The sequence below is a fragment of the Plectropomus leopardus genome, chromosome 18 (genome assembly GCF_026936395.1).
Source record: "Plectropomus leopardus strain MGB_pleo_1.0 chromosome 18, ASM2693639v1, whole genome shotgun sequence".
In the NCBI taxonomy this organism is placed as follows: domain Eukaryota; kingdom Metazoa; phylum Chordata; class Actinopteri; order Perciformes; family Serranidae; genus Plectropomus; species Plectropomus leopardus.
In genome coordinates, this window is record NC_142193.1 from 11375041 (window position 1) to 11390483 (window position 15443).

General features: G+C 39.3%; 2 protein-coding genes across 3 annotated transcripts; one reads left to right on the top strand and one right to left on the bottom strand.

The window, feature by feature from the left end:
- Positions 1-694: 694 nt before the first annotated feature.
- phb1 (prohibitin 1) lies at positions 695-5955 on the bottom strand. Its single transcript, XM_042504881.2, has 7 exons — positions 5813-5955; positions 5145-5242; positions 3623-3784; positions 3171-3313; positions 2945-3061; positions 2766-2861; positions 695-1689 (listed from the first exon to the last, which is right to left on the bottom strand). Exons 2-7 carry the CDS (start codon positions 5227-5229, stop codon positions 1477-1479), a joined length of 816 nt encoding a protein of 271 aa, XP_042360815.1. The 5' UTR covers positions 5230-5242; positions 5813-5955; the 3' UTR covers positions 695-1476.
- Positions 5956-7415: 1460 nt separating this feature from the next.
- On the top strand, positions 7416-15405 carry LOC121956092 (uncharacterized). 2 transcript variants are annotated; one of them, XM_042504192.2, is made up of 6 exons: positions 7416-7519; positions 8547-8730; positions 9140-9243; positions 10201-12966; positions 14690-14898; positions 14987-15405. In XM_042504192.2, exons 2-6 carry the CDS (start codon positions 8547-8549, stop codon positions 15072-15074), a joined length of 3351 nt encoding a protein of 1116 aa, XP_042360126.2. In that variant the 5' UTR covers positions 7416-7519; the 3' UTR covers positions 15075-15405. The 2 variants fall into 2 exon arrangements, with proteins under 2 accessions (XP_042360126.2, XP_042360127.2); XM_042504193.2 differs by having other exon boundaries at positions 7417-7519; positions 8523-8730.
- Positions 15406-15443: the final 38 nt, after the last annotated feature.

Consider the following 15443-nt stretch of genomic DNA (forward strand, 5'->3'; position numbering starts at 1 on the left):
TTTTAATGAGTTTGATGTTGTTTTTTAACATTAAGCTTTTATGGTCAGTACACACAAGGCGTCCTGGTAAAATATTTGTGTATTTCTAATGTTTCTATGGAAAGTCCAAGTAAAATTACCCAATTCCATAATTTAACGACATACAGTACTGTGCAAACGTCTTATATATATATATAAATAATTTTATTGTTATTAATATTACAACTTTGCTAACAAATCTATGTATGGTGGCTTAAGACTTCCGCACAGTACTGTATTTTCCTTCAAGAAAAGATTTGGAAATTAGAAGGGTTTTAAAAACGGACGCTCAACATAAAATAACTAAAATGCAGAAACCTTATATATATCATCCAATTAATTTGAACTATGACACAATTTGATCTTTATCTTTATACCAGAAAATTAAAAAAACAACAAAAAAACACTATGAGCTGCATAGGTTTTAATTTCTTCCCTACCATTGTTAAAAGAAAATCTCTTAAACTTTCACTACATCATCAAAACTACCAATGATAAACACTTTTATCCTTTTTGAAACACAATGGAACAATTACTGAGGCATCAATGAAGTTATAATCTTCTACAGTATTTTTTGAAAATGGGATGCAATTGTTATCCTCCATAGTGACACTTTAAACAAAAACCACTGCACAGCCAGCTCAGAGGCCTTGATTAATGACTGTGACCACTGAAACATAGAAAGACAATTTTATTTAGTTGAGCCATTTCTGAAACATTGGCCGTACACTTTTGCCACACAAACTAAAGACACAGCGACCACTGTAAAAAACGAAGGACCATCCTCTACTATCTGACAGGCACGTTCCAATCGATAGGGAGTAGCAATATTCATGACGAAATAATTAGCTAAGAAGCAGATATATTCAAGAAATTTAATCCCTCTGGCAAATCAGAATGCACAGAGAGAATTTAAGTCAAATGAATACACCATCTCTTGTCAGTTATGTCAGTGAATCATAAGGAGAGCCTTTCATTACATATCTGAATATACCGAGTTACACAATTTGATGAAACGTTCCAGCACAACAATTATGGCATTTATTATTCACGATTTATCATGTTATCTTTTAAAAGGAATCAGACAGTTTTCCCTTGATGTTAAAATCTGTTGCTTTCCACACATGCAGTGCTCTGAAACAATGTAGCAAAGACTAATCTTTACAGAATTTACTGCATTGTCTTTTTTTTTTTTTTTTATCAAAACAAAAATTGTATATAGGTTACTCCTCACTTCGTATACATAGGTGGACTTCATTATGTATCCATCGCAGACCTCTCACTTTGTCTCCCACCACCCTGCTATCAGCAGAGCCCAGTCCAGAGTTGGTTAGAGAAAGAGTGGGAGGAATGTGTGTGAAATTGAGAGTACTTTATTGAATCCTCCAACCACCCCTCCCATGGCCCTTGAAACGGCTGGTGACAGCAGGAGTGGGCTACACAACAGGCGAGATGTTATCACTGGGGCAACTGGAGCAATGTGCCCTGTCCTGATGGCAGGTAAGTAACGTTGCGGGAGCGGGAGAGCTGGAAAGCGATATCCTCAGCTGCCTCCAACTTACGTAGCTCTACCAGACCATCTCCAGCCTCCATCAGGGAGTTGGCGATGAGCAAGGCAGCCTGGGAATCTCCCTCTGCTGAGATGATGGCAGCTTGCTTCTGTTGCTCTGCCTAAGAGAATGTAAAGAAGATATAGTGAGTTGCCTTAGTTCACAATAACTGTAATTTAATATTCCACACATTTACCCCTCGAGTATGCGTACCAGGGTTTTTCCTGGCTCAAAATTAGGTGGAGGTGGTACCATCCTGATCATGTGCACACACATGCATGTTTATCGTGCCTTCAACTAGCTCAAGGAAAGACTTTTTACAAGCCACGTATTTTAAGAGTTTTAATAATTATATGATTGAAAATAAAATTAAAATTATTGATGCATTTTGGCCAACACACTGTCACACAAATGTAAATCTCCCCCGTTTTTCAAGTATTTAAAAATAATCGTAAGTAATCCCCTCACACACTTTGACAAGACATTTTTATATGACAACCTATCCCTTTTTATACTGTATTTATTTTAATTATTTTATTTCCTATTTTAAATTTTTTGGTTTTATCATTATATGTGGGAGTCATGTTGTAATGTATGGTAATAAACCATTATGTTTTATAGATGGCTGATTGAACTTTTGTACTGATAAAGTGGGGAAAAAGGTTGATTTAAAAAAAGTTTCTTTGTTTCCTTATATTTCATCGGTGTAAACATGTTGTCTTAATACAGGGCAGCAGTGAGACAAACACATAGAGGCACGTGGGATAGCATTCACAAACACAGATTCTAACGGCCTTTTGCAATGGTATTTATAAACTCCACCCGGAAAATCCTTGAACAGCATGGAATAGAAGTTTTGTTTTCATAACGTTTTTTTTTCAATGTGGCGGCAAAGACATTATCTGCGGAAATACTGTGGTGCACTGGACTGGAGCCCTCTTTGCTCCGATTCATAACATTCCTCTTCATTCCTGTTTGCTAGTTTCTGGGTAATGCCACAATTGCATTCACAAACATTAGAAACCCACCAACTGCTACGGTTATTAGAAAAAAGTGTTTTTGGTTGTAACACCTGTCAGAGCTGAAGGCGGGAATTCAAAGGTTCACCGCCTCATAATCTCAATGTCAGAAAAACCCTCCACCGTGTTCCTTAATGTACAAATAGTATAGGAATGACCTGTGTGTTAAAAACATTACCTTTTCTACAACAAAACGGGCCCTCTCAGCCTCCTGCTGGGCCACCTGCTTCATCTCAACAGCCTCTGTGAATTCCTTGCCAAAGGTCAAGTGTGTCTGAAAGAACACAATACAATAACTTCTCCAAACTGAAACACAACTGATGAACATTGTGCCAAAATTTGCCAGTAGCTCCATACCAGTGAAACATCATCCAAGATAAGGCCGAAGGTGTTGGCTCTTTCTGTGAGATCCTCACTGACCTGCCGAGACACAAGCTCTCTCTGGGTGATGAGCTCACCAGCATCAAACCGAGCCTGTGAAAAACAGACACACACACAACCACACAGTGAGTTATGAGTCCGTTTATCAGCTCACTATCACTCTTCGACAAAAACTTGTATTTGTGATTATTGTGACACTCACCACTACAGCCTTTAAGACCTCTGTGGTAATAGATGGTAGCACCCTCTCATCATAGTCCTCACCAATACTGGTGAAGATGCGCGGCAGCTGGGTGGTCACCGGCCGGAAGAGGATACGCAATGTGATGTTTACATTCTGCAGATCTGTGGGGGGAATAATGTAAGTGTAGATCTTACAGCACGTATTAGCCTATAAGTGAAAGATTTTTGTTAAAGGATTAAAACCTCCTGTGTGTATGAACAACTGTTAACATATATAGCATTATTACATTAGGTGACATAGAGATAAACCACACCGGCTCATTTCTCTCCTTATACAAGAATTATGACATTTCTTTGAGGCCAGTTGCATCTACATAAGACCTCTACGGCCTCCCTGGTTTTAAAGACACAGAATGTTTAGAGGCAAAAGTGAGGATGGCATCCAAGCAGTTTACTGGATAACTGATGTACCTTTGCTGCCTGTGATGACAGGTACATTGCGTGGACGGGAGCGACAATCAAAGATGATGGGTTTCTGAACCCACGGAATGAGGAAATGAGTCCCTTCACCAACAACTGCATCTTGCACTCCTCTGAACCTGTCAAATATCACAGCCCGGTGCCCTGCATCAACTGCAGAAAGAAGAAAGAAGCATCAGTCTCTCTGTAAAGAGGTTAATGTATGCAGTGTACGGGGTTTTTTTAGTTTATAGCTCTACAAATGTCAAACCATTAAATGTTTTGTTGACAACCTTTTTTTTATCCAGTGTAGTATTTTCCTAACATTTGACATAGAACTCATAGAACATTCATTTGAAAACAGAAATTACGCTGTAATAAATGCACTGCATATACACAACAACAAGTAACAATAGAGAAATGCTGTATATTGTGTTACAACATCATAGAAGTTTTAAGCAGACACTAAATAAACTATGATACACATGAGTAATAAATACTAATGCCAACAGAATAGTCAATACATCAAATAAAAACAGTATCATGCAAACAGAATTTCAAAACTACAATAAACATAAATATGACTGATGAATGTCTCAAGTACATGGAGCATAGGACTTTGAGTATTTCAGTATTTGCTATGCATTTCTGTATTCTATTCTATCTATCTACTGGGTCCAGATCTTTGAGTTTGAGCTGACTGATTGAAATGTTGGAAAAGTGTAACACGATGGCCCTTATGTGTGATATCAGGCAAAATTCTATAAATGCATTGTAAAATGCTTGATTCATGTCTTCTTTATTTACTTGTGCTTTTTTTTCAAAATGCAGCCTATGTGTTATCAAATAACTGGTGTTTTCTTTATTTACTTGTGCTTTGTTTATTTGCATGCATGTTCTAAAGTTTCAGTAGTGAGCTTTCTCAACCACTTTATGAAATATTGTCTCAGATGCTGAAGTTAAACGTGGTGATTAATTAATTTAACATCTTAAACACCTGTAATTGCACAATAATCACACAGTGAATTAGATGGTGGTTTTACTAGACACTATGCGATTGCTCAGACTCCTTATATCCCCCCTTTTTTTAAATCAGGTAATAGTCTCATTGAGATTTAAAATCTCTTTTTTCAAGAGCGGCCTGGCCAAGAGAGTAACCTAAACATTGTTACAACAATAAATGCAAGCCGACAAATACACTTGTCACACATTACAAAGAGCATGCACAACCTCCAGTTAAAATGCAACACAAAAACAGTCAATTACATTAATATGTGCAATTTTCAATATCGGTAAAAATTAGAGCAGCAATCACGTTGACCAAGTTTAATAGTGACTTCAATTCCCCGATGGTAATCGGCTCAGACAATTTCAGGTCCTTCTGCAAGATACTTTTGTTATTCTTCACTGTGTGCTGCAGCATTCACATCAAGGACACATGGATCACTTGTCAGTAACGTAAAATCTAAGTACATGGCCCTTGCTGCTGTTAAAAATGACCAGTTATGTGTGTTGTTAATTGTCCAAAACTCACCATTGAAGAGGGCAGAGTTCACAACACCACCACCAATGGCGAGGGCCAGCCCCAATTTCCCAATAGACTCGAACAGCTTGGCCATGACAGCAATCCCACTAACAGTGAAGACAAGACAAGAGGATGAAACAATTAGTACACATCACCAACAATACACCTACGCAGCGTAAACCATTAAAGTGTGTGCGACGGAGCTTAGAAAGCCCATATAAATCCCCTCTATCCATCAATAGGTGGCCTTGGCCTTGGTCTGAGTTATGCCAAGGCTGCGGGTGTATTAGCTAATTTAGCTCACCTGCTAGCATTAGCTTGTTAGTTAGCGGTGTGTTGAGACAGCTGGAGAGCCAAGACGACTAAACGGAGCACTGAAGCTCTTCGTTTATGACACGCTAAAAATTACGTATATATGTATCATGTGATATAAATTATTGCTACAGCAAAGCGTGTGCCAGGAGAGTCACGCCGGGTGACTTTACGCATGTTACTCTAGCTGAGGGACATGCAAAGTGGCTGCTCGTGTTAGCCTTACCTAACACTTCAACAAACGTCGTTTAAAGATTAAAGATTGTTGAAATACCCCCAGTTTGCTTGAAATTCTTGCTACACACACATTTGTTAACACAGTTAAGTATTTTCAGTGTCACGGGCGCACGGCATGATTAACTCACCTCGGTTCTGCTCAGATGTCTGTGACCTCCACCGGACACGACGTACAACACATGAAATTTCTGCTCCACTGCGCCTGCGCACTGCATGTGGCAACGTAGCCTCTGATTGGACAAAAGACAGGGTTCTTCTTCTACGGCTCATGTCTGAGTGACTTGCATTCAATACAATGATGCATTACCGCCACCCCTGGCTGGACCTCATCAACTGAAGATTTAACTCAAGTGATTTAAGAAATAGATAAATAAACTCCTCTGTTGGATCCAAATTAAACCATTTAATCACAAAAGGAGGATGCACATTAATAATAATAATAATAATAATAATAATACATTTAAAGACGTGCAGCAGTGCCTAAGTATGAAGCAAAATGCAAAGCAGTTAAGCTAGGGTTAAAGGCTACAGTGAAAAGATAAGTTTTTTGTTTTCTAAAACTTACTATTCAACCTCCTTAGGTCTGAGTTTTTGTTTGGCATGCATTTGAAATCTCTCCTAGCTATTTGGGATTACCACCTGATAAGTATAAAAAATAAGAATTGCTTTTGAACAGTTAGTAATTTTGGGGGGAAATTATGCCCTCATATGAGGACTATGGGTCTATTTTTAATAATCACAACTGTGTGATTAAGTATAAATGTCTAAAATGTTTATTTCAATGCCTTAACATAGTTGTGCAAAAACAAAATTAGTGCAACACTTGTTCAATGATTTGTAACTATGGTTTAGGGGTCACTGTTCAAGTCAAAACTGTTCAAAACTTCAAAACTTGGCTGCCATCTTGTTTTTACATGGATTGGTGTACTGTGCTTTTGTTATATGGCACAATTAGTATCCACGAACAAAGACAACAGGTCTACATTAAGCAAAATTAGGTATAAATTGCAGCAAACCCAAAAATGCCTTCATGTCTTTATGTATGCATGGTCTCGGAATGTTAATCTTGTGTAATTAAATTGGTCAAGACAGCTCAAATCAATTACTTTCAGTGGGTTCATTTGGTTTGGCTGCATACTGATCAGTAGATCTTTAGGTTAAAAAAAAGTTGCTTTTTGATAAAAATGCCAATACAATTTTTATTTTTTTTTAAAAATACTCAATTACTCAATTACAAGTGCTGCAGTCAAAATACCACAGAGGTACTCAAAGTATCAAAAGTAAATGTAGTTTTCCCCTTGACTATGGGCCACATGATGTTATTATACTGTTAATACAATGCAACAATGTGTAAGTAGCATTTCACATTAGTAGCTTGTTTAGGTGAATGTGGCTTTGACAGCTTTAGTGTAATTAGATAATTCAATCCAGTGATTTATAATGTAGGGGTCAGGCCCCTCCAAAGGGTCACAACAATATTCTGAGGGGACATGAGATGATTAATGGGCTAGGAAAAAAGTTATACAATTTTGTATTCATTATTGGACGTTTCTCTTATCTTTGCTTTTTTGGTGTGAAATATAGGCCTCAATAAGTTATCTGAATGAGACTGTCTAAGAAGTTTAAAAGAAAAGTCTTTTAAAAAAATATTGAGAATTGTAGATACGCAAACCTATTTGGTGACATGAAAACTGCAAGAAAGAGGCACTTGATCGCCCTCTCGCGCGGACATGACAAATCACACAATAGTCTGTAGTTTCACTTTTCCTCCGTGTCTTGTAAAGTGTGACGGTCTTTTGAAAGGTAGCGAGAAATCGCCGTGAAACTTTTGTAAGGTCAGTATTCGTTACAAATCTTACATAACCTACATCCAATATTTGGTGATTGATGGTTACTGCGTGCGGCGCAACACGACCCGTCGATAGTGCGTCCTGCGATAGGCAGAAATGTCAGATTTTTGTCTACTTCCTTGACACTCAGCTCTGCAATGTGGCTTTCCTGCTCGCTTCTGCACATATTTTCTGACATCCTGTAGCAACAAACACTCAATATTTTGCGCATTTATGTTGCAGGATGACTGCAAAATCGACCTATAGAGTTTAAAATCCAGTATAATGTGACTAAGGCTACAATTACAAATGTCTAGTGTGTGTGCGTGTGTGCGTGCGTGTGTGGAAAGCAACATGTAGGAGAGTAAGTAAAGCAGCAGTTTATCCTCTGTCAGTTACTGTAGTTGCCAAAACAAAGCTTCAAATTGTTGGAATGAGGAAGAAGGGGCGTTAACTTCATCTTCATATAAATTCATATAAAAAATAGTAAATAACAGGCTATGCTGTTATTTACTATTTTTTATATGAATTTATATTTATAATGCACAAAGGGATTAGAATTAAGAGATGATAATACGTTCGTTAATGATACAGAGCAAATATCTCAATAGTTATGGCATTAAAATAATCAAATATCAGTTTTCTGTTAGCCTGTCAATGTTTTAAAGAACCAGCCTTAGAGGAAATGGACAAATTCTTAAATTTAGGATTTATTTGCTCACAGTTTCAATCGATTTCTATCTATTGTTGATTGCACCTGAAATGGAAGTTTTTTAGTCATGTTGCTGCAATGTCCTAGTAACCCCCAATAGAGGGTGTTATATTATCAAATATGTCTCCTTTGCTCTTTGTAAGGGTGGGGTCTGTGGCTGGATGGCCAATACTTTTACGTTAAAAGCTCCATGAAAAGGTGTTGTCTTTTGGCATATCATACTCATTATTTATGCAAAATCACAACATTTTTGTGCAGCTATCTTGCATTCGCTCTTAAAAGAGTTCTTCTCCACAGCACTGACCGTGTGTCTCCCAGCAGATGGCAGAGCCGGGCAGGACTGTGAGGGTGAGCGGTCTGCCCAAAGACATTGAGGATGAGAGGATGAAAGACAAGCTATATATCCACTTCCTTAGGGCCAAGAATGGAGGAGGGGAAATAGACTCTGTCACCATTGTAAAAGCAACGCCTGTCTCTGCCCTCATCACCTTCGAGGACAGCGGAGGTCAGTGGGGTCAGAGAGTGTGCGTGTCCATGCATATGAACTACAGGGGAAGGGTATTACTCTGAATTCTTAAGTCCATTCCAGAGACATGTTGGCTTGAAAATACTGTTAACTATATTATTATATTAACTACATTGACACTCGGGTCTCACATTACAAAAGCAAATGCTCCATTAACTTTTCACTCCGAAGAATAAAAAGTAGATAAGAAAAGAAAGATTTATGAGAGCATATTTTCTGTAATTTGCAAAGTATCAGTAATTTATTTCAGTATGTCAGCTGTCACCAGGGATTCACACTAAGCTGGAATGTTGACATGCACGTCAATGAAGTGGGGAGTTGTAAAACGCTTAGTCAGAATGCTTCACAGTCTGAGATTGATTTCTGTCTGTTGACCCCTCTTACACAGTGGCACAGAGCGTTATTCAACACGGCCGGCATATTCTGGAAGTGGATGGGAAGAAGTGTGAAGTCGTTGTAACTGAGCACCGTGAAAGCCTGGACCCAGACAAGGTAAAATTAAAGGTCCAGTGTGTAGGATGTAGGGGGATGTTTTGGCAGAAATTGAATACAATATAATAAGTATGTTTTCTTTTTTGTATAATCACCTGAAAATAAACATTGTTGTGTTTTGTTAATTTAGAATGAGCTGTTTATATCTACATGGGAAGCAGGTCCTCGTCTGTGGAGTTTGACATGTTGCACCGCCATGTTTCTACAGTAGCCCAGAATGGTCAAACAAAACACTAGCTCTAGATAGGGCCATTCACGTTATTGTGTCAGCCACCATAGTCAACAGCCCATATGTGAAGAGCAATGTTGGAAAAAACCCAGATTTTTTAAATTGCTTTATTTAGTGTTTTCCTGGGTTTATATCACCTGTTCCTTGCATGAAACCTCTGTGGATAAGTTGGTTTCCAGTAAAAACCTACTGAATGTATAGATCTTAAGTTACTAGAGCAAAAAGCTGAGCACACATCAGCAGGTGCTGGGCTAACAGCCTGTCTCTGATGCCAAACAGCATCGGAACACTGATTTGTAATGTGAAACAGCTTTATTCAGTGTTTTTACCAGTTTAAATGAGTTGGTCTATTTGTTTTGGAGAGGAAGAGACCTCTATGGATAATTTGGCTCCTGAACATCTGAATTAGAAAAAAGGTGAGCACACATTAACAGGTGCTCCTTGCATCGCCTTGTTTTAATCTCCCAGTCCGTTTGTTTTGGAGAGAGAGAGAGATCTCTACGGCTCCTGATAAAAAACCTCTTGGATAATGAAGACTTCAGGAATTCTAACTGGGAGAAGTTTCAGCTGGTTGCCATCTGTAATCCTCACTGCTATATGCCGCTAAATCCCGCCTAAATCTTACACACTTTTACTTTAAATAGAATACTGGAAAATATGTAAACATATACTGAATATGTTTTAAAAGCCACAAGTGTTTGTTTTTCTTTCTTCTTACATCACCTTAGGTCATCTTAAGTTTATCAGCAACTGTTGACCACATCCAGCTTCCTGGGGGATTAACAGCATTGACAAGCCTTCTTAAGAGCCACCCTGATATCCAGATGAGCTACGATGCTACTGAGGAATTGTGCACATTGCATGGCGCCTATTCTAAAGTCCAGGCTGCTTTGGCACAAGTACTGGGCCATCTTGGACCTGGAGACCCACAATCAGCAGAAAACAAAGACTCAGGTCAACTGACCACCAGTGGCTCAAGGTCTCTCCAAATAGCACAAAAGCTGCATACTCAGGAGTCTGAGGATCAGAGCAAGAAACCTAATATGCAAAGAGAGAAAGTTCACAGTGACAGGCTTTTTGATGATTGCAACTCCAGCTCATATAGAGACCTGACACCTGGTGGTTATAGCTGGGAAGATACTGGCCAGACAGAGGATGCAGCTCTGCAGCCTCCTGGGCACCCAACCCCGTCAGAGGAGGACTTCTCACTAATTGTGGATGCAGACATGTTCCAGTATTTGCATAAACACTGCAGGAAGGAATACCAACATATCCTGAGTCAGTATGGCGTTGAAGTGGTGGATATGACAAATCAGGGATTGACTACTCTGTTTTTGCAGGTTGCTACAAGAGAGGGGGAGGGTGTTCAAGATCAGGAGTGCCTGAAGTTGGCAAGAAAGGCAATAAGCAGGCTATATCAGGAGAATGAGACCAAAATATGTCGAAACCAGCTCCCCAAGAATATCCTGTCCCTCAGGGGCGGACTGCAAAGGGCAATGGAGAACCTAAGTATCAGATTTCCCAAGCTTCTTCTGAATGAAGATGAGCAAAATATTTATGTTATTGGTAGCAGAAGTGATGTGTCTGAGGCCAAGCAGTTTCTTCTCTTGGACCACAGTGTACTGCGAGGTAAAAAAGAGGATGTAGCCAGTTGTCTTAGATATCCTTTATATGATTTAAGTTCATCAACCAATGCTGATGAGCAGAGAGTCCCCCTCACCATGTCCACCACTGTGGATGATCTGGATGATCAGCAGCTGATATCAGAGGAGGATGAGAGGAGAGCTGAAGGAGCCAGAAAGTATAAACTAGCTGCTCGGTTTAAGGATTCAGGCCTGGCCGCTTTAGGCAACCGACCAACTGACTTCACCTTACGAGGGCATTTATCTCCCAGCAGACAAACACGCCTTGGGCCAATGTCGGGGCATGATGTTCTGTCAGAAACACTAGGGATTACTGGTGAAAGTGTCTCCAGAGCATTAGCCCAAAACACTGGTGGGGACATCTTGTTTAAAAGTGAAGATGCTTTGCTGTCAAGTGCTTCCACACAGAATAAAACCTCCTCGAACTCACATTTACTTGATACTCGACCCAAGAGTTTAACATCCCCCCTTAGCACGGCTCAGTCCAGTTTGCCAGGAAATACTCTACTTCCACCTGCTGGGTCTGGATCTGCCTTGAAGCGAGCCAGTAGTTTCTCAGGGACACCTCAGCAAAAAGCCCAAGTCATAAGTCCAAAGAGTCAAGACGACTGCAGCAAGTCAACAGTTAGAGCCAGGGGCAGATCCTCTAGCTTCAGTAGCCAAACAGGGAGGGAAAAGCGGGAAGTCTACAAAGCAGAGATTAAAGTCCCCACTATGCAGTGGAAGCACATAAAAGAGGCATATAGCACCCGAGTGGATGACCTGACTTCTGATGTCCAGGTGAAAGAGAGCAGCTCGGTTGATTGCGTTGATCTGACTGTCACCTTAAGAGGGGCAAGCTCATCCAAAGTGAGTTCATGTCAGCTGGGTTTACAGAGGCTGGCTGATTCAGTTAGTGCAGATTTCACTGTGCACCGACTGCGCTTGTCAGAGCTGGGCATCACTGACCCAGCTGATGAAACCTTACAGGTTTGTTGTGCTGATGTGCGGAGCCGGTTCAAGAAGGTTAGCACTCAGATTTATAAAAAGAGCTTATATCTTTTTGGCCCAAAAGTGTTGTGTTCTCAGGTTGGTGCTGCACTGCGGGAGGTATTTTCCGGAGATCTGGCCAAAACACCTGAACGACAGGACCTCCCTGGCCCCTCTACCTCCAATCAAAGTCCATCTACATTTTCACACATGAATGAGGACCAAAGTAGTAGCCTGCAGGGTTACAGTAATCCTCAGGTGATGCTAGACCACCAAACAGGCAAAGCTAATGGGACTGATGGTAGTCAGGATAGGAGAACAAACCAGAGAGAGACAGAGCTTGTGAATGGATCTGTTGGCCAACGATTGGTGAGGAAAGACCCTGTCATTAAAGAGAAAGTTAAAATTGTGGGTACTGTGGAAATGGATGGACAGACAGCTGAGACAACTGTCAATAACTCTAAAGCAGGGGATGACAAAAGTACAAGACAAGTGAATGATGTCGGATCAACAACCTCTACTGATAAAGGCTTGGCCTCTCATAAGAAAGAGAGAACCATCCCTCCTTCCCAAAAGGACAGAAGGCCTACAGAGATCCAGGACAACCCAGACGATTCCAGATCAGGTCAGGGAGGCCCTGGGTGCATCTGTGTGTGTGGGGAGTCCGAGAAGTTGATGAAAACAAAGTGTGGTGCTAATATGTGTCCGAAGTGCTTGGAAACTGTACATGTCCACTGCAGAGTTTGTCACGAGACAGAGTCAATGACACCGGGCATCCATGGCAAAATGAGCTACTGTAAACTCCACAATATTAACCTGCCGGGTCAGAAAAAAGACTCAGCTATCAAGATCACTTACATCATTCCTGATGGCATCCAAGGGGTGAGGGCCTTTTTTAAAACACATTCTCACTGGTCTACCGTTGTATATGATGGAGGCCTTTCACAGAATATACTGGACTGACTATAAGTCTTTAATTTTGGATGAGACAACAGATGATATTGTTATTTTAAACCAGTTTCAATTACTTTTTAATATGCTGTTCATTCATTATGGTATTCAATAATATGCTATTCTAATGTTATAACCTGATATAACTTCATAAAAAATGAATTATTCTGTGGAAGGCCATTACTCCAGACAAGTTATGTATAGGCAGATTTATTTATTTTATAGTCATATATATGTCTACTACTATCAACTATTATGACACAAAGAGTACTAGAAATACAATGTGATGTTTTGTAGGAGGTTACCATCCTGTATGACTTTGTTTAAATAATGTGTGTTAAAGGAACAGTTTCCCCCTAAAATCAAAAATACACATTTTTACATTGTAGTGCTATTTGTCAGTCTAGATTGTTTTGGTGTGAGCTGCTGAGTGTTGGAGATATTGGCCGTGAAGATGTCTGCCTTCTCGTAAATATAATGTAATTTATTTATTTATTTTTTAAAATTCAATAGCAATGTCTCTTTCCAGAGGTCATGATCTGGTTACTCATAAATAATCTACAGGCTTTGTTGTGAGCAGTTTCATGTAGGAACTATTTTACTTCTACTGAACTACACCCACAACAGTATCACCATACAGCAGAATAACAGTTTTATATTTCTAATTAGTTTTTCTTTTTATTTCACTTAAAACATTTTTGTTCTTTGTTACATTCAGTTTAATTTCAGCTTCCAGAGTGGGTTTGCTTGTTCCAGTTGAAAAATATGTAATTTTAGTTTACTTTTAATTTTTTAGTTTTCGTTTTGATTATTATGATGGGTTGTGTATGTGCCAGAGGCAAGATTTAAGAAGTTTAGAACATGTAGATTATTGATATACAAACATCAGTTTGTGTAGGCAGTTGACACACAGTCATGTTGACATCCCAGTCTGTATGATCATGTGCACCAGCGCCTCCTGTTGCCTGATGTGTTGATGACTTTGACCAAATTGGCAAAGACTAAAACTTAAGACATTATTTCCTATATATTTTAAATTTATTTTAGTTAGTTTTATAGGTGCAAAATATAGTTTCAGTAAAACAAATTACATTTTTTTTAATTAAAATGTTTCTTTCACACCTAGTTAATTATAATAATAATAACCTTGCCATGCAGAAGTAAGTGTACATCTACTGCTAGCTCACAACACTGTGCTAGCTAATATGCCATTAATGCTTACATCTTGCACTGCCACGAGCATGAGTCTCTCGTCCATGAGTACATGCACACCTCCCTCTATGCAGTGATACAGATTGTGGGTTTGATGCAATGGAATAACCAGGTTATGATTTCTTTAAGAGATAATACTGTTGAGTTTTTAATTTTTTGTCTTTTTGAGCACCACAAGCCGAATGCCATCCCGTTCCTTTATATTGGAGAGAAGGCAGATATCTCTATGGCTGATATCTCTAACACTTGGCAACCAGCATCAATACAATCTAGACTGATAAACAGCAATACAGTGAGAGAAAACAATATGTATTTTTTGATTTGGGGTAAACTGTTCCTTTAAGGTATCACATATAGCTTTAACAACAAATTGCTTTTACCTTGTGCATGGTAATATCTAGAGACTTTGTTTAAGACTGGTCTTTGTGTTATGTCTCGCCAGGAGGATCACCCCTTTCCAGGAAAACCATTTCATGGAGGGGTGTTTGAGGCCTTCCTTCCTGACAGCGAGAACACAAAGAAGCTGCTGCCCAGGCTGGAAAAGGCCTTTAAACAGGGATTCACCTTCACATTGACAGTTAAAGAGAAAAAAGCCAATGTCATCTGGGACTGCATCCCACACAAGACCAGCCTACAAGGAGGCAAATCAGGGTGAGTGAGGCCAGTGGGAGTGTCACAGAGCTGTGGCGTAAAGGACTCATCAGTCCATATATCTGAGGTTTTTTTTTGTCTCTCACAGGAACGGTTACCCAGATTCCACTTACTTGACTCGCTTGTCTGAGGTCTTGACTTCCAAGGGGATTGAGGAGTCACCAGCCAAATCTTAGGACTAAAATCAATTAGGAGTTTTTGTGCAGTTTTACTTTTTTTTGTTGTCTTTTGTTTTTGTTTTTGTTTTTCTTTTGTTTGGAGTCATTTGCACTATTTTTTTATGGCAGTTAGCTTATATTGATATATTTGAGCATGTCAGATGATGTAAATAGAGAATTAAATATTTTTCTGATTATAGAGTACAGAAATCTTAATACTATAACTCGTTGCAGCTATTTTTGATTTCCTAATGTTATAACCTGCCTTAGTGTTGCTTTCTTTAACCCATTCACAACCCAAATATGTTCCAAACACACTCCCAAAATAAATACAAATATTGTAATGGTGGATTTGTTCTCTAAATGCACTCATAAATCATTAGTATT